At 38.6% G+C, this 27,581-nt stretch overlaps 1 protein-coding gene across 1 annotated transcript; it reads left to right on the top strand.

Moving 5' to 3' along the window:
• Positions 1–43: 43 nt before the first annotated feature.
• Positions 44–25,603, top strand: NBN (nibrin). The gene is made up of 16 exons (XM_074145114.1): positions 44–218; positions 2,191–2,324; positions 3,446–3,591; positions 6,015–6,174; positions 6,589–6,692; positions 10,769–10,886; positions 11,182–11,372; positions 13,214–13,314; positions 15,139–15,280; positions 15,699–15,962; positions 16,247–16,718; positions 18,693–18,764; positions 20,091–20,246; positions 21,257–21,370; positions 22,394–22,443; positions 25,347–25,603. The coding sequence occupies exons 1-16, from the start codon at positions 188–190 to the stop codon at positions 25,375–25,377; spliced, it is 2,286 nt and encodes a 761-aa protein (XP_074001215.1). The 5' UTR covers positions 44–187; the 3' UTR covers positions 25,378–25,603.
• Positions 25,604–27,581: the final 1,978 nt, after the last annotated feature.

Genomic DNA, 27,581 nt, shown 5'->3' with positions numbered 1-27,581 from the left:
TGATGCTCTCCGTTCCCTTCCCCTCCCACCGCAGCCTCGGCCCGGGGCTCCCAGGGACGCGGTGGTCGCGGCGGCAGCAGCAGCAGGAGCGAGGGAGGGGTTTTCTCATCCCGGCCTTGGTGGCACCGCAGGGTGCTGAGCGCAGCCGCCTCCCCTTGCGCAGAGGCGCCCCTCGCCGCCCTCCGGGATGTGGAAGCTGGTGTCCGCCACAGGAAAAGGTGAGGGAGCGCCGGATCCCGCCGCTGGGGCGGGCCAGGCCCGGGCGCCGCGGACCGCCATCCCTTCCTTTTTCTGCGCCTGCGTTGAGCCCCGGGGCGGCGGCCGGCGCCGGGCCTCGGGCTCCCGTCCCGCAGCGGCCCTTGTGGCGGGGCAGGCGGGAACCTGCCGGCTCGGCCGTTCCCTTCGCACGGCCGGGTGTGCCGGGGCCGGCGTTTGGGCTCCGGTCGGGCTTGCCTGCCCGCGCTCCCCGGGCAAAGCCGCGGCGGTCCGGTGTGGAGCTGTGGTGGCAGAAGGCCCTCTGCGCTCTGGGCCCCTCGTCCGGGCTCGAGCCCCCGTTTTTCCCTGGAGCTCTGCAGACCACAGCTCCTCTTAAATTTACCAGGGCTTTGCGAACCCGTGTGGGGTGTCTTCGGGTCCTGCTGCAGCCGGGGAAGCAGGTCACGGAGTGCTGCTTTCAAACGGCCGAGGAGTCGAGCTCTGCGGCAGAACTCAGCCTCGGGAGTCTCTCCTTCCAAAAAAGTTTTACGTGTTGATGTTTCAAGAACCCAGTGTTGAAGTAAAGGCGTCAGGTTGTTTGTTGGATGCAGAGTTTTGAAACTCAGCCACCACTGTACCCCTTTCTTCATCGGTTTCCTCATCCCTCAGAGCTTTGACACGTTGATAACTTTGATAATAGGTATCATGTAGTACACAAATTTCTTCTTAAATGTTTTCTGTATAACGAGCCCGTCCTATCATAACTGCGTTTGCTGTTTCATTTTCGAATTCATTGGGAGTGAATTTTGGATGTTTGGTGTATCTCCTAGTGGCAAACAGTACCTAATCTTATTGAAATGAATTGAGTTACTTCTTACTGTCTGGAAAACTCTTGAGCAAGAGCCAAAACACCGCTATTGTCGTTGTATTCAGGACGATAATTTCTGCCTTGTTCGTTTGCCCTGTGTTGATAACTAGAATTTAATCTGTAGTTATTCAGTCATTTTCATCAAGAAACATTTCTGGTTCTGTTGGGCAGTAGGTAATGCACACCACCTGGATTTAGTCAAGCCGTTCACTGAAAAGCCACCATGTGGTCTAGATGATGGATACCAAGAATGAGCTAAAGCATAGGTCAGAGACTGAACTATAGTTAGTGGTCTTCCAGTATCTGAAGGGGGCCTTGCAAGAAAGCTGGAGAGGGACTTCTTACAAGTAGTAGTGATAGGACGAGGGGTAATGGCTTCGAACTGGAAGAGGGTAGATTTAGATTAGGTATCAGGAAGAAATTATTCACTAAGAGGGTGGTGTGAGGCACTGGAACAGGTTGCCCTGAGAAAGTTGTGGTTGCCCCATCCCTGGAAGTGTTCAAGACCAGGCTGGATGGGGCTTTTAGCAACCTGGTCTGGTGGAGGTGTCCCTGCCCATGGCAGGGGGGTTGGAACTGGATGATCTTTAAGGTCCCTTCCAACTCTAACCATTCTATGATTCTGTGATTTATGTTGCAGATCTTACATTAATTAGGAGAACGTTTTCCTCTGAACTGCTTAATAAGTTATGTAATTAAATTGTGTACCCTCAAAAAATTACATACCTTTAAAACTTGGAATTTGGGAAAGCTATCTTGCATCATAACTTTTAATTCAACACTCTTTTAATGCAACACAACTTTTCCCTTGTATTGCTTCTTGAAGGTTAAGAAGCAAAGTATTAAGAAAAGTATATTGTCCTTAAAAAGAAAACGTACTGCCGCTTTTGTAGCTGCTTTTTTTTTGTCGTAAAATGTGTCCTTTTGTAAAGGACAAAGCAAGGGAGAGGGGAAGAAAGAGATTTTGTCTATAAACTAAATGTGTAATTCTAGTCAGCCTAATAAAAAAAAATGATGCATGAAAAAGTTGAGCTTCAGATATACTACAAGCTTCTGAATGTTTCCTGAGTGCTTTGGGTATTTTGGAGCTGTTTGTAAATTGGTCTTTTTTGTCTCTTTATTTTCAGGAGAGCCATATTGGCTTTTAAGCGGTACAGAATATGTTGTTGGACGCAAAAACTGTGCAATTTTAATTCAGGATGATCAGTCCATCAGTCGAAGTCATGCAGTTCTGACAGTAAGTCGTCCTGAAACACCCCCTGTAAGTAGCCAACATTCTATTGCATTAACAATACGCGATGTGAATAATTCAGCCTGCCATGACCACACATACTCTGATTTCACTCTTAAAGTGTTTTGTGCTTGGAGTAGAACCATTGATCACCTGTCTTTTCTTAATCTTTACTTTTTGTTTTTTCCTCAGGGTTACTTGCCTATGCTTAGAAATTTAGTGGTGCGATTCTACTGGTCCAAGCTCCCTTTTATCCCAGAGTGAAGATTCACTAGGAAGCTGTATTAAAATAATCATAGCAGGAAAATTATGCGATTAAATTTCATTACATAGACAAGTTTTAGGTCTTGGTTCTGGAAAGTGCTTCAGTTGTCTCACTGCAGGCTTAGTTTGTGTTTTATTCCACATCATTAATTCTGTATTTGCTTAGGGGACTGAAAATTAAAATGTCCTAAGGAGAACTAGCAAGCAGCAATTTATTATCACTTATGTGTTGCAATGTTTAAGGACATTTTGAAGCCAGTCAGCAGGAATTTCATTTATGTAACCATACGTAGAGTTTGAAATTAAATACATAAAATTTATTTGTCCTCGTAATACTGCAGATAGTGTATAACTATGTGGCAAAATTTCATTAAAAAGAAGCTGACGGTGTTCTCGTTGGCTTGTGAACCATTTGGGAAATATGACAGAGTCTAACCTCTTCTCAAGACATGCTGATGCCACCTGCAGCATGTGGAGGACTAGCAGTGCTTGTGGAAGGCAGTGAAGGAAGGTGACTTGGGCACCCATGCCAGGGCTGAATGGTAGGTAAAAGCATCATCATAAATCTCAGAGCCTTGCTAAACTGCACTAGCAGAGGCTTTGGACCAGTGAATGATTGCCTTGTCCTCCAAAAGGACTGAGTGTAAGAAGCACAGAAGTTCTGAAGCTAAAAATATGGATGTTTTCTCTCATTCCTTCACAGTGAAAATCAGAAGATGAGTAATTACATGTAGCCAGCCTCATTGTCCAAAGTCTTTAGTTAGGATAGTAATTTGTGGGCTTTTTCTTATTTACCTACTGCTTTGATCTGTAATGGTAGTAGTCTGTCTCTGATAAAACTATCTCATTCTGATAAACTATAATGACTTATTTATGTTTATTTTCAGAGCCAGTCTCTGTCAGTCCCTGTATTAACGGTAACAGATACATCTAAATATGGTACCTTTGTTAATGGATCAAAACTTGATGGCACTTCAGTGTCTTTGCAGTCTGGTGACAGAATCAACTTTGGAGTCTTTGAGAGCAAGTTCAGGTAAGTGGTTTGATTATAAAATACCAAGTAGAAAATTGTACTTTTTGAAGAGTATTTAGCACATTGTACAACTCGGCAAGAGAGAAAGCAATGATGAATTTTTAGAAAGCAAAGGAGACGAGTAGTATTTTGCCTGCGTTCCACACCTGCTTCTGCAATAGTTTTCCATTACGTATTTTTATAATATAATTTATTTTGACACTAAGAGATCAGAATTGTTCATAGTAAATAATTGGCATTTTAGAAGATGTCATATCATGTACAGTGAACATTTTCAGGCTAGCTGAGGCAAAGAACAAAATGCTAAAATGTAAATGGTTCTAAAGAAGGGGAAAAAGTTTAGGGTAGAGAGAGAGCTTTTCTGAGCCCTTGTTTGCTGTTGGTAATGTAACAAGAAAAGAACTGACATAGGTGGAGGATGCTTTGTGCGGTACTAGCCATTGAATGCTTGTTGCTGTGATGTATACCTGCATTCTCCTAGTGAACCCAACTTGCTAATTTTTCAAATTTAACATGGTAGCCGGTGCTCTCTGTTTGAATACATGAAGCACTTCTTGAAGTAAAGTGGCAGATAAATAGAACAAATTCTAATAACCATTAAAATCAAGATTACAGCAACCAGAAGTTGGCTTTGTTCCTTAAAATTTGACTCAGTTTTGTCCCTGCTGCTGGTATTATTTGATAGAAAAAATGGCATTCTCCTCCACTTATTACAATAAATTATTTTTGACCTTTTACAAAAATATGGTACAGAAATGTGGTACAGAAATCATGCTATGAGACTAGATACATTGTGACTGCTGTACCAGAAAGATTATTTAAATTTCTCTCTGCTTTGTAGATGAGACCAAATCAAATAATGGAATTTGATATGCTGTGATTCCATATGGAAGATCTACAAAATATAAATGGGCTTATGGTCAAGGATAACGGCAGCGTTAGGGGAAAGTTACTTGAACTTGCATTCTATGACGCTTATATATTTTTTTAAATACCAGTCTGTTCGTGGACAAAAGCATATCTTTGCATTTGGAAGCACATACTCAAATTTGTTCTGATAGTCCCTGGCCTCACAATATTCTTGAAGCACTAATTCTGTATGATGTCTGTGAAAGACCCAAAAGTCCTTAGAAATATTGCAGACATCAAGTAAAAATATCGTTAATTTTTCTGAATAAAAATCAGTATTTACTTTCTTCAGGAAATTTAAAGAACAGTCTTTGATCTAGGTAAAACTATGGGCTTCCCCAATTCAGATTTCCCTGAGACAAAACATGATAATTAAGTCAGCTCTGTTCATCAGTTTTGGGGCCAGTCTTGTTTAATATCTTTATTGATGATCTGGATAAGGGGATTGAGTGCACCCTCAGTAAATTTGCAGATGATACCAAACTGGGTGGGAGTGTTGATCTGCTTGAGGGTCAGCAGGCTCTACAGAGGGACCTGGACAGGTTGGATCAATGGGCCAAGGCCAATGGGATGAGGTTTAATAAGGCCAAGTGCTGGGTCCTGCATTTCGGTCACAACAACCCCAGGCAACGCTACAGGCTCGGGGCAGAGTGGCTGGAAAGCTGCCCAGCAGAAAAGGGCCTGGGGGTGTTGGTGGACAGCCGGCTGAACATGAGCCAGCAGTGTGCCCAGGTGGCCAAGAAGGCCAATGGCATCCTGGCCTGTGTCAGGAACAGCGTGGCCAGCAGGAGCACGGCAGTGATGGTGCCTCTGTGCTGGGCACTGGTGAGGCCTCACCTCGAGTGCTGTGTTCAGTTCTGGGCCCCTCACTACAGGAAGGACATTGAGCTGCTGGAGTGTGTCCAGAGGAGAGCCACCAAGCTGGTGAGGGGTCTGGAGAACAAGTCACATGAGGAGAGGCTGAGGGAACTGGGCATGTTTAGTTTGGAGAAGAGGAGGCTGAGGGGGGACCTCATTGCCCTCTACAACTCCATGAAAGGAGGGTGTAGAGAGGTGGGTGTTGGCCTCTTCTCCCAAGGGAATAATGACAGGACCAGAGGAAATGGTCTGAAGTTGGGGCAGGGGAGGTTTAGATTAGATATTAAGAAGAATTACTTTCCTGAGAGGGTGGTCAGACACTGGAACAGCCTGCCCAGGGAGGTGGTGGAGTCACCATCCCTGGAGGTATTTGGGAAGCATGTAGACATGGCACTTCAGGGCATGCTCTAGTGCCCGAGATTGTTGGTTTGTGTCTGTTTGTGGGTGGGTGTGGGGTGTGGGTGTTTATTTTGGTTTGGTTTTGGTGTTTGGTGTTGTGGTGTTTTTTGGGGTTTTTTTGGGGGGTTTTTTTTGTTTGTTTTTTGTTGGTTGGACTCGATGATCTCAAAGGTCCCTTCCAACCAAGAAGATTCTGTGATTCTGTGATAAATGGCTGAAATAACTAAAGCAGTTCTCTTTTACTTGTTCCTTTGCAGAGTGGAGTATGAGCCTTTGGTCGTCTGCTCCTCGTGTTTAGATACAGCTCAGAAAACTGCTTTAAATCAAGCCATCCGCCAGCTTGGAGGCCTCGTTGCAAATGAATGGACAAAAGAGTGTACTCACCTTGTAATGGTATCAGTAAAAGTTACTGTTAAGGTATGTTGAGCTCTTGCATATTGGTGGCATTGCCTTGCAGTTTTCCCACAAGTGCAAATGAAATTCTACAGCTGCTCAAGACCTTTTTCTCTACAAAGCTGTGAAGTCAACTCTCCTTTTCCAAATTTAGAGAAAGGTGTATGTTGTAGGGAAAGCAAATGAAAAAAGCCAATTTTGAAGACCGTTACTGATTTTCCTCAGTTGGCTGGCACATTTTCATAACTTTGATCAAGATAGCAATTAAAAGTTAGGCTGTTAGAAGCAAAACTGTCTTGTTTTTCAGTAGCAAAATTCAGTATCATTCCATTTGTGTGATGTTTTCCACATCTAAGATCTTAGAAATCTAACGTCAGTTGAACCATATTCTAGCTGAACTTTTTCCATTCAGTAAATATATGTTTTATGTCTTTTCAGACTATATGTGCTTTAATTTGTGGTCGACCAATTATAAAACCAGAGTTTTTTGTTGAATTAATCAAAGCTATTCAGTCCAGGCAGCAGTTGCCAAAACATGAAAAGTAAGTATCATGTTTTCAATGTCACAGAATTAAATTTATGAGAGTTAGATTAGCAAGTAACTGCACATTTATCTGATAACATTTGACAGAATATGTTATTTACAGTATCTTTGTTTGTGGAAGAATGCTTAATATGACACACATTTTAATGTTCAGATGATTTTCTTGGTCTTGTCCCTAGAGTCATAAAATGAACTCTTGGAATTGACTATATACTTATATATGTTACTAGTTCTAAATATGACCTTCTTTTGTTGGTATATTTAAAGCAACATTTAAACTCTCTTGGGAGTTGATACATTAAAGAAAAATTTATTGTTATAAAAAGAAATTATATTAAGCTTATTTCATTATGTAGGCATATTTTCCCAGTACACAGTTAGTTACTGAGCTTACTGTAAACTTTGGTCAAAACAGAGTTAGCTTCACCATTGAATTCCCTGAAAAAACGGGGGTTTTTAATTATCTGTTAAGAGATGAAGTGAGACTAATGTGTGCTGGTCCTCACTATATGAGAAAAAAATACTCATTTTTTTCATGGTTAAATTAAATAGGAAATTTTTACTTTGGAATAAATAATAACTGCAGAATAGTACTTATTTATATATAGAATGTATATTCTATATATAAAATAACTGAAAGGGCTATTTATATACAGAATAGCCCCTTCAGTTATTTTCTCTATGTAGAAAAGTGTAAAATGATCCATTATTGTATGCAGAAATTTCATCTGAGCCTCTATTGCTACTATTTTTACCTTGAAAAGGGAGGCAGTTGTGTTTTGTTTTGGTGGTGGTGTTTTTCTTGGGTTTTTTTTGTATGAACACATGATTTATGCAGGTGAGAAATTTTCATTGTTTTTTAAAAGGTAAACTGTATGGGTACTTGTTTTGGGTTGGTTTTTTTTTTTGTTGCTTCTATTCTTTGCATGTTTTGGAAGATACTGTGAAATGAAATACATCATGAATGGAAATTGTAAGAGTATTTGGCATTTGGAAAATAACATTCAAACTTTTAATGTCAGCTAACGGGAAAAAATGTGAAATTACTTTAAATTCGTTCACAGCAATTTAATTTATTTTCTTTAGTGGGTCTGAGGATACCCATTGGTAGAATAGTTTTGAAGAACAGGGGTGGAGGGGAAAAAGAGCAGGTAAACAAACCCGAGTGATGCACACGTGGTGACAGAGGCAGAGCTGCAGAGGATTCACAATAAGATGCACTTGCTACATCATAAAATGTATTTCACAGAACATGACAGTACCTCGTTAGGACAATAGAGGTGCCAATCTGGAGCAACTGGAAGCAAACACTCTTTAGTTTCTAGATGCTGTTTTACATCTGCAGGGGTGTGATGTGCTCCCTAAAATAGAAACAGAGGGATACGTTTCCCTTTCTTAAATATTGTTGCTAACTATTAAGACTCTCAGAGGAATTGAGCTGACTAAAATGTTAGTGACACTAGCACTAGATCCATTATGCAGCTTTCAAAGAGAGACTTCTGCATCAATCTAAATGGGACAGCTGGTATAATACGCAGGTCTATCTTTAAAATAATTACAGTATTTTAAATAGGTGATATTTTTAAGATGTAGCTGGTGGGAAGATACTGAAAATTTACTTAGCAGCTGTTTGTATTCAATTTCCAAAAAGGCTTTTAACTTCCACAGGGAATCTCCACATTGTGCATTGTAGGAAGCTGACGAGAGCTGGTATATCTACGAGACACTAAACTTGGGGCAATACCGATTCGGTTATGAAATAAGAAAGATATATTGATAATACAGGGTGACACTGTTAATTAAATCTTGATTACTACTGTAAATCTGATTCCCCCCAAAATATATAATCTTAATTATATATTAATCTTAAAGTAAAAAAAAAAAATAAAGCTTCTTTTTGTTTATGCTAAGACTTCATGGAATTGCGAATGTGCAGTTTGTATATGAATGTGGGGCTTCTTACTTGAGGCTTTTTACGGTGAAGTATATTACCTCAGTCCTCTGGTACTCTCTGATAACCCGTGCAAGGAAAAACAATAACTGAAGATTTCACTTATGGCTGCGTAAGTGCAGCCCTGTATGAAATACCATGTTTTATGACAGCAGTCCAGTGTAAATTGTGCAGGGCTTTGAAAAAGTAGGAAAGTAACTGAGCCTTTAACAGAAACTCATCAAGAATCAACATCTATTTATTGAAAGACTGAAGACCGTAGAGGGACTTTTCTGGATAATAGGGTTATGGTTGAAAGCTTATGGGGAGAGAGTACAAGGAACACTTTGGAATCCTAACACAGGAAAAGATTGTGTTGCCTTTTGAGCTTAGATTAGCATTCGGTAAGAGTTTCAAAGGAAAATCAAAGGTTTCTTTGAGGTAGAGATGATCCATTGAAGTTCCCCACTGAAATTAAAAACCAGGTTTGAAATGTTTTTATACAGAAACTATAGTCCAGTCCCAAAGTAATGGAGACTGCTGTTTCTTCCCTTATAGTCATCCTTTGATCTTCAAAGATGACTATGTCCCCTGTATTTATCTTAGGTTAATAACTGTCTCTACGGTACACAGTGTCAGAAGTCTTCTGGCCTGGTAACTAAAATCTGAGTTGCCCTATTTCTTACAATTAGTAGACTTTATCATATCTATTTCAGTGCAACAATATTTTTGTAAACAGACTTGAACTGTTGTTGAAACATATCAAATACTCATTAGAAACCTGATGGTTTTGGGCTGGTTCCACTGTGTACATAAAGGTTCAGGAACTGATTGTGAAGAATACAAAAGAACAACGATTACTTAAAATTAACTGTAATTATATAGTACATTTTAACCTATTGTGATTGAATTACATATTTGGATGCAGTAAAAAATTTATATGCTTGTTCTTGTGTTCAGCTGTAAGTGTGAATATTCACAGTGTCTGAAAAATGTTTTTGTTTACAGATGGTGCATTTTTTTCAGAAACTTTAAATATTTCAGTATTTCATGGAGCTTGTTTCTTGCTTAGAACCTGCTAATCTTTGCACAAATTAGGAAAAAGAAATTAAAAACATATCCATGTATATGTATGTCTACAGTATATATGTAATTTATTGTGCTGTTAAACTACATTTTGGGAGTGTGTTTCAGCATCTTTTTTTTTTTTTTTTCCTACATATATAATCATCAGTCAGAATAAAGATAAGTAGTTCTGTGATCAGCCAGAGTACATACATAAAGTACTGTTTGGGTACAGACATGCTATAGTACAGTTAAAATTGACCTATAGTTTCCTTTCTTTCTAGTATGTGCCTTCACCTTGCTCTGTCAGAACTGCTTTTGTAGTGAATATGTGTCTCAAAGATCCTGTAAATATTATCCTGAAATTATCAGTTAGGTGTGTATCTTGACTCTAGAGGCTCTTCATGATGTGGGCACGCCATCATTAATGGGAGCTGAGATCACATGTGAGAAATGAGAGCTTCAGGGTAGAATTTCACTTCTGCTTAATTTGTTCCCTGTCTGAACTCCTGGTCACGTTTCTTGTATTGGACAATACAATTGAGAACCTGCAGGGTGAATCAGTTCAGTTCTCTATCCCACCAGCAAGAAAAGTGCACTCGTTTTCCGTTGTGTTAGTAGGCTGTTGTGTGGTGTGGCGGTACACAATTTCTTGATCCGATAGAAGAGGAAGAGTGGCTGTCCCCACCTGAAGGCCAGAGGAAGCAAGATGACCAATTGTGTGTGGAGTTTTACTATTAACTAGAGTAAGTGCAGAATGAGATCGCAGTATCATTTGTTGGTATTGTTAGTGGAGAATGTGGATACGCATACAGCAGATGCTTAAAGTGGTGAGGTTGAATACATTCCTAGAATTGTCCTCTTAGTTACTGAAGTAGAAAGTCTTGGTCTTAGCTTAGATGTTGAGAAATCACAGTGTTTCTTCTTAACAATCTCTTGAAAAAAATATTTATATAAATAGTTTTAATAGAGCAATGCAGTATTTTAACTTCAGAGCTTTACTCTAAAACAGAAAAGACTATGAGTCAGTGCTGGTAGGTAAATCTGAATTTTGTAACTTTAATTTTCTGTTCTTGCAGCTTTTATCCTCCCATTGATGAGCCTTCCATTGGTACTGAAAAACTGGATTTATCTGAGCATCATGAAAGGAAAAAAATATTCAGTGGAAAAACTTTTGTATTTCTAACTGCCAAGCAGGTAATCAGGTTTTACATTGCAAAAATGTTGCAGGGGTAGCTAAGCACAGATCCTGTGAATTCACATTCATTCTGGGTTCATTGGGAAAGAAGGATTTCTGTGTATGATACAATGGCATAAGCAAGATGAAATACAGGGAGGGAAGCAGAACACATCTAATCAGTGTGATTAGAACACTAATCACACTGATTAATGCATCAGTGATAAGCCTTATGCTGATAGTTCATTATGTTGATACTTCTAACCTGACTGTATTTTAATATTTTAATTTTTTTTATTTGCATTCTCTTTTTAGCACAAGAAACTGGGTCCAGCAGTTATTCTCGGAGGAGGGGAAGCAAAGTTGATGACAGAAGGAAGAAAAGACACATCTTTCCTACTTTCTCCTGAAGTTCGTGTTGTTGATGTGGGGTTGACAAACTCTCAGGTGCCAGGATCTGACTCCGTGAGAAACTGGACTGATTCCATTCTGGCTGTCTTGAAAAGGTGCAGGATTGTTCTCTTGTACAGCGGTAGGGTAATTTCAGAATTTCTGCTGACATTTAGTCATGGTGTTTGCATACATATTTAAACAGTAGGATGCTTATAAAGAGGGCATTTTCTTCATTGCTTGAAGTATTTAGCGTAGTAACTAGAATTTCTCGAAGCAGGAAAGAAAGGACTTGGCAGTTCGCTGAGGCTTTGATGGGAGTTTTTTTCTTTTTTTTTTCCTTTTTTGGAGGATCCAAATCTGCAAAATTTCATTTGAAATTACAGATAGCAAGTGGTTTTTCTTCTACTATTTAAAAGAAGTTAAAACTTAATATTTTCTAAGAATGAAGAATGGATCATCTATGATTTTTTTCAATAGATATACATATTTATTTCATGCAGAACAGATGAGATGACACCTTGAGGTCATGTGGTTTGTTGCCATCTAATTATTTGCATACAGTGTTTCTGAAGAGAAGCTTCTGTTTAATGAAAATCAGTTTTTGTTTTGGTGGTAGATTTTGTTGGAGAGGGCAGACTGCATATTTTATAGATATTAGGATTTTCATGAGGCCATTTTATTAAAACAATGAAAGAAAACAAAATCCTAATCCTTAACTTGATATATCAACTTAGTTCTTCTGAATTTCCGTGCTAAATAGAGAAAACTGTACATAAGCTCTACTCATGGCTGTAGTACAGAAGAGGGGGGTGTGTGTGCCTGACTGACTTGCAATCAGCACTCAAATCACGGAATCACAGAATTGTCAGAGTTGGAAGGGACCTCTAGAGATCATCTCGTCCAACTCCCCTGCTAAAGCAGGATTGCCCAGAGCACATCACTCAGGACTGCATCCAGGAGGGTCTTGAAGATCTCCAGAGAAGGGGACTCCACGACCTCCCTGGGCAGCCTGTTCCAGGGCTCTGTCACCCTCACCGGAAAGAAGTTTCTCCTCATATTTAAATGAAACTTCCTATGTTCCAGCTTGTGCCTGTTGCCCCTCTTCCTATCACTGGAAACCACTGAAAAGAGTCTAGCTCCATCCTCCTTCAACCCACCCTTTAGGTACTTGTAAACATAGATAAGGTCTCCCCTCAGCCTTCTCTTCTCCAGGCTTAAGAGCCCCAGCCCTTTGAGTCTTTCCTCATAAGGGAGATGCTCCAATCCCTTAATCATCTTTGTTGCCCTGCGTTGGACTCTCTGCAGTAGTTCCCTGTCTCTCTTGAACTGGGGAGCCCAGAACTGGAGACAGTATTCCAGTTGTGGCCTCACCAGTGCAGAGTAGAGGGGGAGAATGACCTCCCTGGACCTACTGGCCACACTCTTCCCTACGCAGCCCAGGATCCCATTGGCCCTCTTGGCAACAAGGGCACATTGCTGACTCATGGAAAGTTTGCTGTCCACCAGGACTCCCAGATTCTTCTCCTCAGTAGTGCTTTCCAGAAGATCCATCCCTAACCTCTATTGGTGCCTGGGGTTCTTCCTCCCCAGGTGCAGGACCCTACATTTGCCCTTGTTGAACCAATCTTTCAAGTCACTTTTTCATTCACCCACATTTTTGAATCAGAGGTAGAGCCCAAGTTGGTTAAATGCCCAGAAATGAGGTGGGGAGAGATGCATTGGCCAGGTTCCTGGGACTTGGCTACAGCAGCAGGAAACGTGGAAGTTCATGTGTATGGGACATGGGTATTATGATGGATAATTATGCTGACTTACTGTATTGTGAAAAATTATAATGTAGACTGCTGTGTTTTGAAAGGAGGAATAGAACATTTTGTACCATTCGCCTGTTCATCTTGGAATCTGCATTGAGAAACCTTTTTCATTTTTTTGTCTTTATTTTGTATATTAACAGCAAGAATCTCAGGGCTATTCCCGAGGCAGAAATTGGATTGGCAGTTATCTTCATGTCTACGGAAAAATACTGCAACCCTCAAAAGCAGCCTGGTAACAAAGGTAAGTGGAAGAAGGGTAGTAGTAAGTTAACAGCATTGAAGAAGCAGTGTTTCTTTTTGTACAGGGGCATCAACTGCTGATGTTCAAGTCCTTTTATTTTGCAAGACCCCTAAAATAGAATGACGCTGTATGAAAAATATATATGTCTGAAGAGGTAATTGTTTTTTAACAGTCTTGCAGTAAACTGCGATGAAAACGATACGACTCTTAAGATGTAAATAAAAAAGGTAGAAGATCTAAACTTAGCCTGAAGAGCAGACACAGTACATTGATCTTTAAAGGAAAGGTGCTTTTAAACAATCTTCTGAAGTTCGCATTTTTAGTGGCCACTGAATTAATACATATGTGGTGTTTGAATTCCATGTTATTCTGTCTTTTATGAAAAGACTGGAGTAATCGGGAGGTAAAAGTTGGATGTTAGAAATTGAGAAAATAAGAATGGAATTAATTAATTTGTAAAGGCTTAAAGGCTTTTTTTTTTTTTCCCCCACTAAAAGGAATTTGCTTTAGGAAAATTCAACCACCCCCCGCCCAGTTCAAAACCAAACATAACCTTGACCTAAGGAAGTAAAAACAACGAGACATCATTGCCACATTTGCTAAAGTAATAGCTTGTGGGTGGACATTCCAAGTCTTTCCTTGAAACTGAACTTGTATTTGCTAATACAGTAAAAATCTTTGAGAGACAGAGTTTTTGTTTGTCATGCCTCTTCCAAAATTATTAGTCTATATTCTCTTTCTATAAAATTGCCAGTTATGTGTATAATTTTAGGTTCTGTTCTGTTCTACAGAGTGTTGGATCAGGTAGCAAATTCTACAATTTTTAAAAAGTCAAAAAAACCCCCACAAATTTGTCTTTACATATAGAAGCATCACTTCTTCAAAATGTATTTTGAAGAGAGAAAAATACACATGCAGTACTGGCAGAGCTCTGAAAAATATCTTGGTTGACTGGTATTCCTGTATGAATAACTTGTATATGATCTCTTGTCTATCCAGTTAGTTAAGAGAACACCACCAAATAAACTAATAATCTCCAATACAATAATCACATAAAATCATAGATTTGTCTAGGTTGGAAGGGACTTTTCAGGTCTTCGAGTCCAACCATCAACCTAGCACTGCCAAGACCACCACTAAACTATGTCCCTCAGCACCACGTCTACACACGTTTCAAATACCTTCAGGGATGGTGACTCCACCACTTCCCTGGGCAGCCTGTTCCAATGCTTGACAACTCTTTCGATGAAGAAATTTTTCCCGGTATCCACTCTAAACCTCCCCTGGTGTAACTTGAGGCCATTTCCTCTTGTCTTATTGCCTGTTACTTGGGAGAAGAGACCTACCTCCTTTCAGGTAGTTGTAGAGAGCAATAAGGTCTCCCCTCAGCCTCCTTTTCTCCAGGCTAAACATTCCCAGTTCCCTCAGCCACTCCTCAGAAGATGTTAGACATCATCGTAAAGCAGTAAATGTAAGGACTTTTGTGCTCTGACAATTTTGAATAAAATACATATTGCATGATTTATTAATTGCGTTGTGTCCATATTAATATATGATTTTCCATTATGCTTCATTTTTATTTAAGCAAAATTCTACGTCTTAATTCAGTGGAATATGTAACTAAAACTGAATCCCAGAATATGGTCCTCTAGAACTGTTTCTTTCATATTTTTTTAAATTAATACATCTCCTTAAATTTTTTTATTGCTTAAAGACCATTTTACAAAAACCTGACATGATCAGTTACCAATGTGTGATAACACATGCAAAGAATCACAGTTTTGATATTAACCTTTTCATTCTTCTTATGTGATGATCTTGTAGCTGTAGGTGAAAGTATTCCCACATCAGGGGTTGCCGGGCGAGCCATTTCTCAGAGTTTGGCTGTGGATGAAACCATAACGGCAACTGCTGCAGATGACAGCGCAGTATACGTAGCTGATACAGAAATAGAAGAGCAGACATGGTAAAGTATTCACGGAAATAGTTTCTAAGCTAATACTTGAACATAAAGCAACCTTTTGTGGCAGAGGAACTGTGTCATTGCTGTGAACAGAGACTCACTGTGTTAGAAATGGCACTTACTAAATTGCTGTCACTTGGCTGCAGTGAGATGATTTCTGCTTTTGAGTGGTAGATAACAAAACGTCACACAGAACTTACATGCCTCTTTCAGATACGAGTGATTTGACTATCTTAACTATTACAAATTTTCAAGCCATTTCACAATTATTTATTTATCTTAGCAGGTTTTACAATTTGTTTTTAGGATACTTATGGTGTTTATTAGTATGTTCAAAGTACAGGTACAGCTTTTTAAAAAAAGCGTATCTCTGTGGTAACTTCTTGTGTATTCACTTAATATTTTTTTCTCTCTAATGTAGTATGGAGGTAGAGAATACTCCCCAGATGGAAAGAAGAGGGAAAATGGTTTTCCACGATATAACTGCTGTAAAGAAAAACCCTAGCCCAAGTGGCAGTGTAAATGCAGGAACATCGATATCTAGAGTGAACAGAACATCTGGGTTTAGTCAAAAAAATCAACCTGGCTCACCATCTAAAATTTCAGAAGCTGGTAAACCTAGTGAGTGCGCTTCACGTCACCAGTCCAACTCAATTACAAATTACTTCCAGGTAGCTAGAAAAAGGTATGTCGAAATGTTCTTGACATTACTTCCCTTATTGTTATGTTGGTGCTGTTTCTGGAAAATAATTTTAACTCGAGGGATGTACGTTTAATTGAAGGCTAACTTAAAAAGGTAATTTTTAGATCAGCTTCCTAGAATGGCAAGCTTTTCTTCAAGGGTACGTACGTTCAAATTTCACAGTACAGTCACTAAAACCCCAGGAAGCTGTTATGTAGAGCATGCACCTAGCCAGATTAAAAAATGCTTTTGTAATTTATTGCTTTTGTAATTGCTTTCTGTCTAAGGGAAAGAGCAGAAGAAGGAGAAGAAACATCTGTATCCAAACTAGCAAAAGTGGAAAAAAGGTCATCGCCTGTTTCCCAGTGCACCGAACGCGCAGCTTCATCAGTGTGGAACAGTGAAGCACAACAGCATCAAAAGGAAAATAAAGTTGTGGACCCAAACCCAAATTTTGCATTAGAAGACACGGGTGTAAAGTTTATGCGAGAAAGTGGCAAACCAGCAAGTGATGGAACAGGTGCTAAAACTACTTCTAGTGAAAAGCATGCACTGAAGAGAAAGGAGTTAGATGATTTATCTGAAGATACAGAGGCACTAGAAATTGTGTTTGGAAGCAGAGATTTAGACTGGGAAGATCAAACGGCAGATCGTGACCAGGAAGCTCAAGGAAATACACGAAAAAAAAGGTGTTTGGAAGCCAAAGGAAGCAGGGTTCAAGAAGTAAACATAAATCAGAGAGAGGAGAATAAAATATTGGTAAGTTTATATTCTTCTTGTATGCCTAATCTTAAAATTTGCAACTGTGTTAGAAGGGTGCAGATAGCTCCTTTAAAGATGTGGCTGCCTGTATACAGAAGGTGGCTTTGTAAAGTTTGCTTAAACCTCTGCAATCACTCTGAACTAAAAATTGTCAGGCTGTATCTATTACACGTGAACATTGCAGCGTTATACCTGTCTCAGTGTTTTTTCATTCTTCAGGAAATTGTTTCTTTGTGAATTGAAAGCTGCTCGTATTCTGAAAGTTTTCCTCTCTTTTTGCTTGAACTATTGTAGGTAGAACAGCAAAATACATCGCTGGTCCAAGAAAAACTTCTCAGGTCACATGAATTAGAATGTTGATATTTATACTAAAAAAAACCCGCAATTATATCATCTTTATGTAATGAATTTTCTGAAGAAACCTTGAGTTGACCCCTTCTGTTGAATACCACAGTAGCGTCCAACGTCTTTCAAGTCAGTATCTCTAGGTGTCACATGAAAGATTATTAAAGTTCCTGTATGAGGCAATTCAAATCACTGCCGTCCTTTTAGGAGGGGAAAAAACCCTGAAACCAACAAAAAACAACCAAAACAAACAAAAACCAAACACAAAGACAAACCCAAACCACTGCTTGTGATCAGTTTTCTTGATTATTTCTCTGGTTTTTGTTTTGAGAATGAGGCAATTTTCTAAGAGAAATGAAGAAAACAATGGATTTTGAGTTAACAGTAGCCACTTAATTGAGGAAAAAAAAAAACCAAACAAACAAAAGCAGTTTTGTAGAGGAGAACAGTGTTAAGAGCTCTAGCAAAGTAGACTATTAATAAAGAAGAGGGGAATAGGAGAGAAGAAACAGGTTTAATTTTTGTTTATTTAAACCCCACATATATATTAAAGCTTACGTTCTAGTCAGTTCTTCTACAGCATTAAATGCTGTAATAATAAAGTTTGAACGTATGATTGAGTAACTGGAATTTGCAGGATAACCTTGGATCAGATGGGACTTGGTAATTGCCTGTGCATCCTTAGCTCAGAGCAGCGTAACGCTCTGCTCTTGATACTTTACTGGAGTCTTAATATTTGCGAGAATCTTTGTTTTTTGCTCTTTCTGCTGTCAGAGAGGAGTTATGTGCTGTCGTGTCTGACCGTACTGAGAGACTAAAACAGCTGCTTGGAACAGTCTTTCGAATACTGTTACTGTCTGGGAAGTTTCTCTAGTCTAACTTCTTGTCAGGGTCATGAAGGAAAACAAATTCTTATGTATAACTAAACTATTATTTTATTAGATGTGCCCTAGAAGACTTTTGCTGACAAAAAGTCTTCTAATAGTTTAATAATAGTCTATTTTATTCACGTAAATTGTATTTCCATTGGAACAGGAAGGAGATTTCATGATAAAGCTCCACAGGCATATGTATATTACCTGTTTTCTTTAAGTATAGATGTACCTTGTGTATCTGGCAAGACAGAAAATGTTAATAGTTGCCTCGAAAGCTACAGGGTGTATAAAGCTGATCTGATTTTTTTTTTTTTTTTTTTGTTTTCAACCACTGAAAATAATGTATGAAAGGCAAATCTGGTTTTAAATTGTGAGAGGAAAGCAACCCGCAGAATACTTTCCTATCCTAGTAGTCAAGTGTCCTTTTTATATTCAGAAAGGTTTACAGTATTTTTCAGAACCTGACTGGACTTGAAAGATTGTATACGTGGACAAAACTTGATACTGGTATAAGGGAAAAAGAAAAAGTGAGAAAATTAAGTGATTTTTGTAATAGAAAAACACCCCAACAGTTGTTACAGTGTACGTAAAATCACAAAAATTTAAAAGTCCAGTGCAGTTTCTTTTCTGTCTAAATATATATATTGATTTGAAAATGCTTATTCCACTGTAAAGAGCAGAAAACAATTTTATGTAATTAAATTTGCATTTAATTTCAGTGTTACGTTTTAAATAATTTTTAATCGAATAGAAAGAAGAGGAACTTGGATCAGTTCTAACTTCAGAAATGAAAAGCGAGATCAAGCAAGAGCCGCCAGTCTTGGTAAGGAGTTTGAACAGCAAACTTTGAGAAGCGTTAAGAAAATGCATCAAAATTTTGCTTTTAAGACCATAGTATTCATGGATCCTAAAGGAGGTTGTGAAGATTGTACTCCTTAAAATAAATATGTGTAAATTTGAATAGTACAGTCCAACTTAATGACAGTGAAAAGACGAAGTAGTTCATCTGCATGCTTTTGCAGTGGCATTTTGGATGGATACTTAAGATGACCGAAACGACAGCAACCTAATGTAACTGTATGAACCCTTCAATGTGGTTAGTACTTATACTGGTGTTTTTGTTAGGTTACTGCTTAAAGACCAGATACGAATGCAATCTCTTTGACTGGAAGAGATGGACCATTGAGCAAAGAGAAGTAACGTAGAGGGACTGACAGTAAATAGCGTGCTAACTTTGTGATAGGTGAGATGAAGGAAGGAAAGAGGGGAGAATTGCTGGGAGTCATGGTGAGGCAGAGGAAAAGGAGACTGGGCTAAATGAAACTGAAGTGGAAAGGTTCTGAAGAGATAAAGGAGGGTGTAGGCAGACAACAAAGGGCAGGATAAAACTTTCTTGCTTACGTACAGAACACAGCCCAAGAAGAGGGAATGCTGTGCAGATATACCCAAGTGCAGGGTCAGCTCAGATTGTGGGACTTTATTAATTAATACTTTGCTATAAAACAACTGTACTGCATCTGGGCTGGGGCTGTCTGTGAAGGTTACTCGTGAACTTGTCCTGCACCCAGACTTCTTTTTTTAATCCATGTAGATATAGCCCCAGGCAGCAAACTGCATGTGACCTTGCTGGCATACGAACATTCTCGTGTACCAGGAAAAGTTGCTTCATTGATCAGGTCGAGCTTACAGCCCTAAAGTTGGCCTAAATGGTAGATCTCTAGGTTAGAATTGAGCTGAAGCCATACAACTCCGTCTTCCATGGAGTTAACTGGAGTTTCCATTAGAGTAAGCATGCTTCAATAAATGAGTCCAGGTAAGAGGCAAGGTAGAGAGATAAGTAAAACCCTGGTGAAATGAGGTATACTGACTTCATTATTACTGTACTACTTAATGACCCTGTCTTTTCAGCAGATGTAAATATGAAAGAAATAAATTTACTGAGCTCCCAGCTCTTTTGGTAATGTATGAGGGGGCTGAGAAGTATGTCCATTTTCTTGGGTTCCAGCACTGCTGCTGCTTCTCTTTGTAATCTTAACTTTTGCCTCAGCTGCATTCTTGATAATATCTTTCTCTAAAGTTTATACTGTTCGATACGCTGTGTGTCTGTTTATACACTTGAAGTGCTCCTTCCTTTTTCTTCCCACATAAGAACCGCAACGAACTGCAAGATGACTCCAGCAATCTTCCCAGCAGACTTCTGTTGACTGAGTTTAGATCACTGGTTGTCAGCCATCCAAGACAGAGCAGTCAGCTTACTGGAAATACCAGCTATGGAGGAAAGAAAAATTTCAAAACCTTCAAAAAGGTTAGTGTGTGTTTGAAATGGTCACAAGATGGCACTATTTAAAAATACTAAAAAGTGTAGCCTTAAGCTTGTAGAAATATGTTATGAAAGATTTTATTTTTTTAAAAATTTATAGTAACTACAGAAAGAAACAATTGAATGAATTCAACAATGACTGAAGAAGTACCAGGCTGACAAAGGCTTAACTTTTGCTAGGTTATTTAGATACTTCTCTCTATTCCAAGCTGTTATTTGGAGTGTGTGGTTAAGTGGTGCCCACCATAGCTTCTGGTTGTGCCTCCAAAAGCTAGAAATCTGACTTCTCCAAAGACCTACTTATAAAGCATATGCTGGTTCAGAACCTTGGATTTTATCTAATAAATCTTGGATGTTTAAGTAGAATTAAATCTAGTATTTTATTAAAGTAAGATTATTGCTTGCTTGGGTCCTGAAGATAATTTCAAGAATATTCTTAGTATTCAATGTAAATATACGACTTCAGATTTAAAAAAAAAAAAAAAAAAAAAAATGTGTAGGATGGCTAGAAATGCATTAATGCATTTCAGTAAGATACTGTGTAGAGTGTGTGAGTCACATAATGCAACTTCCAGCTTTCTGGGAGTATGCTCTCATTTTTGCATAACATTTTAAATTTCTGATAGTATTTTCTTTTCCACCATTTCATAATAGATGCTTATGCATTCTGATGATATAAACTGATTTTTACTGATAGAATTAATTTTAATGTTTTCAGACTCCATTTAATGTACTGTCAGATTTATTTAGCATATATAACTTGCCGGCTTTGTTTCTTTCTGTCTGTCTTCTGGAAAAAAGCAATTAATAGCTTTCTGTAAATACATTTTTCACTTCCGTGTCTTTTAAATATCTCTGATAAATGCTATTCAAAGGAAGACTGGCTGATTTTCTTCCGTGATACCTGAATAGACTTTCTGAATTTGTTAAAACAGACCTTTTACTTGCAGTGTGCTTGCCTTGTATTGTAATTATAAGAATTTGTTGTCTGGCAGGTATCTTATCCTGGGGCAGGACAACTTCCCTACATTATTGGAGGATCAGATTTGATTGCTCACCACGCTAAAAAGAATTCAGAGCTAGAAGACTGGTTAAGGCAAGAAATGGAGGTAAGGAATTATTTCTTGAGGATGATCGAACAAAAACTTGATTTATGTAAGTAGTCCTACCAACCTATGGTCATTACTGAAATACTTCAGAATTTTATTTTTGAAATAAAACCTCAGCCAATTAGCTGTCCACACATGCTCATAGGAACGTAGGCGTTAGAAAAGGCACTGACAGTCAGAGGTCAGTGGTAAGGCTCATCTTTTTGCTTATTATTTGAATTCATTTTACCTGCAACGTTCATATAATCAGAAATACAGTTTTAAAGCTAAATCAATACCCTAAAAGAGAATTATTTTGCTTATTTAAAAAAAAAAAAGCAGCTTTATAGAAACTTGTGACTTCTAAAAATGTGATGGGGAGCTAGGGAGAACTTCTGTATGGTTAGTTGTGTTCAAATTGTTATACAGTACCATTGATATTCTGCTCTTGAATGGAACAGAAAATACCTGAGTAAAATTCTATTGGAGTATACTGAAGAGATACAGTAAGAATAAATCTAGTATTTTTTCTATTGTAAATATCTTCAACTTTTTATATAAAAGTTGTAAAAAATATTATGTTTTATCATAGCAGTTCTCTAGAATTTTCCAATAGTTTCTTTAAAAATACTTACTGGTGAGTCACATTCTGTTTCCACAGCCTGACAGAGATCCTGTTACAGCAACAGGTTTTGATTATCTCTTTCTTTTTTTTTTTTTTAATAATCCCTAGATATAGATAGAGCTAATTAAAATTCCCCTTATGCACCAATAAATAAATAAATAAATATTTCCCTATTTCTATAATGATGCTTAATAACAGAAAACATATTTCTGACCAAAATTCGTATCTTGCACAAACATATCCGTTCCATTAGTTGGCAGTAGTAGCCAAAGTCGAGTAGTGAAACATATTATCTAATGTGAATATGCACTGAATGGAGTACTTGGAGAAAACTTAATTCTTCAGGAATATATTGTTTTTCTGTATTGTTCATTAGCTTCATCCTTAACGTCAAACACTGAATAAACTTATTTCCTCAGGAACAGAACCGACATGCGAGAGAAGAATCGCTTGCCGATGATCTCTTCAGGTGAGAGATTTATGTTTGTCCTTGGAAAATGTGTAATTTTTGCATCACATCTTTCTTGGACAAACTCCAATTTTGTAAAAGACTACTTTGATTGTTCTTGTCTGAATTCCATGTATTCCCATGTATGGAATATACCCAAAATGACTCAATAACTTCTCTCAAAACTACTGCTATTTCCTGGCTCTTATGCACAAGCATGATTGTTCACAAAGGCTGGAAGAGATTCCAGGGGTCAGGCTTTCCACCATTAGTGTTTGCTAGAGCCTAATGAAGTGGTTTGATCTTACAATTAAGTCAGTCACATGAACTGTGAAGAAGTAGTGATGGGGTCTCCCGCCTTTTCATTCTGGCCATGGCACTTGTCTCTCCCTGTGCTGAGTCGCTTGAGGGAGCTAAAGCAACAGTTCTGTGAAAAAGTGTTTGGCAGGACTGCTTTCCCTTTGTTCTTTTTTTTTTTTTTCTTCTTTGAAGTAATGATTCCTAGAATTTAAAACAAAAATAAAAAATAACCTAAGTAAGTCCTTCAGTATGGCCCCTCTGTGTTCCTTATCTTTATGACCTTAAGCTGCTTTCAAACCCATTCCCAATGAAAGAGCTCCTACCTTTTTTTTTTTGGTACTTGTTAGAAACTCCCTCAACGCTTTACCATCTTTACTGTTTTCAGGCTGAGGATCATTTTTACACCGATCATTCTATGCTCTTGACAGTGTAGTAGGGTCCTTAATTCTGTCCTAATTGGTGCTTATGTCACAGGAGTTTGAGAGATTTCTTTGGTAGGTTCACCTTGGCTGTTTGCCATTGCTTTTGGCTGCAATTATTAAATTTGCCTCTAAACTGGTCTGTTTCAGCAATTTTCTTTCAATAACCCTGACTTCAGTTGTCTATCGCTTTCCCTAATCTCTCTTTTGAAAGAGAGAATCATCCTGTTCAGTTGATTTCCTGTCCAGTTACTTTAAACTTGAATCCTGATCTAATGATTTATAACTGCTTTCTAATTAAAAAGAAGTTCTAAGCCAAGTTTGCCACTTTATCCAGGTTTTACATCTGCAAATACAGCCTTCAAATGTATGTCAGTTACGAAGACGTTTATAAAAGACGTGGTGCAGCTCGATTGCTGTGCCGGAATCTTACTTGGTTCAAAATATCTTGATCAATTTTAGCCTTTCGAAACACAGCAGCAAAAACTTAGATAATTCGCATGCATTCACGCTTGGAAAAGTTCTTACCTTAACTCCAGTTTATTTGGGTTAGTTGTACTTACGGTTTCCACAGTCAAAAATATGAAAACATACAATTTGATGTTCAGCAGTTTGTAACCTACTTCTAATTTTGTCCCTAACCCCGAGTAAAACTACTTGGCTTAATGCTAATGTTAACAGCTGAAATTTCCCATGCAAATGGCATTTGAAGATGCCATTGGAGAGGGTCATGCAATATTATTCCAAGGTAAAGATAAGCTAGAAGGAAAAGCCGTGCCTTCAACTGCTGCTGAGTACGTGCTATGATAGAGGAGGAAGGGAAGGCGTATCGTACTCTCTGCTAAGACTACAGATAAATGGATTATGTTCAGTAACAGCCCTTTGTATCCTTCGCTCCCTGTTCCCAGCAAGGTCTTTTGTTTCTTTGTGCATTCACTCCCAGTAGTGGAATCTCTGTAAGTCCATTTCAGGCCACAGGCACTGTACAGCCTCCTTTCTCTGATAATGTTGTTTGATTTCTTTCTGTCTGGAAAACATCGTCTGGGCTTTATTTAACATGGAAAATGGCTGGAGGTGATGTGGGGGAGATTACATAAAAATATAGTCATGGCTGTCAGTGTTGGCATCTCCATAGACAGTTACAGACAGGGTTAAAGCTCTTGGTGTCCTGATGGCAGGTTTCCATCATGTATCATCCCCTTCTCCTATCTGCTTACCTTCCCCCCTCTCCTTCCCTACCCCCTTCGAAATCGGATTTGGTGTCCATGACACGATAAATATCAGAGCTAATGTTTTACAATGCTATAGCAATAAATTCAAAGAAACACTTTGAGTTTTAATGTAAGGATCTCATTTTGCTTAGCGCAAAGATTTCATTTCAAAGGGTACACGTTTCATTTTGGCCAGAAGTCTGAGAAGTATTGAAACAGCAGTGACTTCTAATACCTTTCTAGTTATGTGGTGATGTAATTTGGCTCACAAGTTGTCACATTTTCCTGTCTAAGCAAAAAAAAGTCTTGATGAATGAGAGCAGAATTAGTGGAAGTAAAACTGCCTAATCATTTGGTTGTGTCCATAAGTTATTCATGCATGAACACAAAACACAACAGAATTTCAAAGAAGTGACACAGGATTTTGGGAGATGAATCGCGAATGGAGAGAAAGAGGGGGCCAAGCGGTAGCAGTGTTAAGCAGAGGCAAACAATAAGTGTGCTGCAGTAAATCAGGTAACTATTTAGTATACCCAGAAAGTAGATATGAATTACTAAAAATCAATCAGAAGCTGTATAAAGGGGAAGGTAAGGCAAGGAGCTGCTTTATGTGGGAGTAGGAAGCAGCAGAAGGGTTTTGTCTGAGTTGTGGCCACATGCTGTACATTGCTGTGAATATACAGTACCTCTTTCCCCTCCCCTTTTTTTTTTTCAGTAAGGAATTTAACATTGGGACACTAAAGGCTTGGAGAAACTTGTTAATGTATCAGACTTAAAGATTTTAAGTAGCTAGGAAGTCAGTGAAAACAGGTTCTGGCTTATGTATCCTTCAGTCAAATTGTAGGAACTCTAGTTAAGAAGTGCAGTTGGGGAAAGGGCTGAATGCTGGCCAATCTCTTTTATGAATATATAAGGAAACTATTTACATCACATTGTTAACTTTGAATTTCATTAAGTTTTACTTATTTGTGACAAATTTTCTTTTTTGTTGCAGATACGATCCTAATGTGAAAAGGAGAAGATAAATCGTGACCTGAATTTACAGGGATTCTCTAGCAAAATCTGCATTCTGTTCCTTAGGCTTGCTGGTTACAGCGTGTAATCTGTTATTGTAAGACTTGTTTTTAAGTCTTGCTTTTATTAAAGAAAAAGAAATGTTTCTTTCACTGCTTGGTAATTACGGATTGCACTTTTTCAAGACCTTAACATTATTTGCTTTAGAGTAATGCTCAGTAAAATACTTAGGAACTCATTTTAGGCTGTTTATTTCTAGTGTTTGCTTATCATTACCAGCTGGAGGAAAAGAAGTTAAGGAAAAGAAGTTATATCAGGCTTCTATCTTTTCAGAAAGGCTTTGTTAATTAGATTTTTGTATATTGTCAATTTTGTCTTGAGGTGGAGGTTTTTGAAGACTTCATAAATAAGTTAGACAAGACTTTAAATTTGTATCTGAGTAAACAAGAAGTATTTAATTATGTATAAGGTCAAGCTTCTTCCGATTTTTGAAATTGGTGACATCAAATTATTTTTAGCCAGCCACCAATTTTGTGTGATGGCAGATTTGAAACAGATGTAAATTCAGTGATTTTTGCCCTATAATGTCTTCAAATCTTCAATATTTGCTTGAACAGCCTACAGTTAGACTGGAAACAGTTATAAACTCTGAAAAAGATACCAAAAAACTTTGCAGTAGCAGGAAGCATTTTAATTTTGGTTTCTTGGGAAGAGAGAGAGAGGCAAGTGCGGTTTCTTTCTCTGCGTATTTCCTTTCCTTTGCAAATAGAAGAACACTGTGTTTGGTTGTTAAAGAACAAAAGACGTATACACAAAGCCCTAAAGCTGCATGATAAGAACCATCAGATTTTGAGAGTCAGTGTACTTTCCTGTAGTATTAAATGAGAAATAACCTTGTGCATTCCTCAGAAGTGTAAATTCTGATATAATGATGTCTCATATTCTGTAATTGTTTTTATTTGTAGTGAGACTCAAGTTAGAGGAGGAGACAACTGAATTTGATGGCTTCTGGGAGTCAGGTGGTGGTGGGGGAACCCACACCCCCAAAATAAGACTTAAGAAAACCTCACAAACCTGGTTGGGGTGCAGGGGGGAGTTTCCCTGGAAAAATTAAAAACTTGAAAGCTCTAGATCTAGTAGCAGAGAACCCAAACGAATCCCCTTGCTGTTGGAGATAATGTCAGTTGTCCAGTTATGAAGATTCAGGCCAAGAGAAACCAATGAGCTTTCCTCTGAAAGGGAGAAAAGGAAGTTAAGTGGCCACCTTCAGCGTGTTCTTATGGATATTGTCTTAAGAATTGGGATTCTGTTTAGGTATCAGCTGCATTTCAGCTTTTCTCATCATGATAGCCTTCTCTGTGGTTCATTATGTGGAGCAACTACTATTGTTACTGTTACAGAAAGTCTTGGAGCTGAAAAAAACCAGCTTTTTATCTTGCTCAAACATCTTTTCATTTGCAGCTTTAAATCAAATTGTGTGAATGTCCATTCGTTAAAAGCTACTTCCAAGCCAGAGAAAGTCTTAAAGAGCTACTGTACCTCAATTTGGGATTTTTAATGATTTGACCCACTTCTTCCTCTCATGCCTTTAGTTTTTGCGATCACTGTGTAAAAAAACTCTGGCCTTCAAAATAACTCTATCATCTATATCGACATTGAAAGCTAACAAACAGCTACCTGCTCTTAGGTTAGGAGAGCTCATCTTAATGATCTGAGAATTTGGAATTTGAGGGATTCCTCTGAAAGTAAAGTGAGAAGAGCCTTCCAGACTTTCTGCTCGGCTGTATGACACCATCATGTGCAGATGGAGATGGAGAGTAGCTCCATTGCATCCTGTGTGGAGAGGCAGGATGGTAGGATCTCCTGCCTCGTGAAGAAGTAATCTGGTTGATGTAATTGAATTTAAGTACTCATTAACAAAACTGCTTCCTCTGGCAAGAGCTCAGAGCATGCAAGCGAGATGAGCTGAGGTGTTTCAAGCCACTCTTGTTGTGTTTCAGATCTTGAGGAACAGCATCGTGTGAGATCTATGTGTGTCAAGATGGCAGATCAGCTGAATTCAGCATGGTTGCACGGTCTCAGAAAATAACAGGTCTTCAAAAACCAGTGTTTCTTCAGGACTGTCTTGGCACCTTCTTGACCAGTTGGTCAGGGATGTTCAGAGTTCAGTGTTCTTCTCTGATTCAACACTTCCACCATCAGCTTTCTCTGCAGT

Source organism: Numenius arquata, chromosome 3 (genome assembly GCF_964106895.1).
Source record: "Numenius arquata chromosome 3, bNumArq3.hap1.1, whole genome shotgun sequence".
In the NCBI taxonomy this organism is placed as follows: Eukaryota; Metazoa; Chordata; class Aves; order Charadriiformes; family Scolopacidae; genus Numenius; species Numenius arquata.
Note: the sequence above shows the minus strand (reverse complement) of the source record. Positions and strands in the feature narration are given on the sequence as shown.

What these genes read in the sequence shown, in the direction of transcription:
- NBN (XM_074145114.1), top strand. Translation starts at nt 188, where the DNA reads ATGTGGAAGCTGGTGTCCGCCACAGGAAAAG. An exon ending in GTCGTCCTGAAACACCCCCT is followed by an intron (nt 2,325 to 3,445) that starts GTAAGTAGCCAA and finishes GTTTATTTTCAG; the next exon opens with AGCCAGTCTCTGTCAGTCCC. An exon ending in GTCTTTGAGAGCAAGTTCAG is followed by an intron (nt 3,592 to 6,014) that starts GTAAGTGGTTTG and finishes GTTCCTTTGCAG; the next exon opens with AGTGGAGTATGAGCCTTTGG.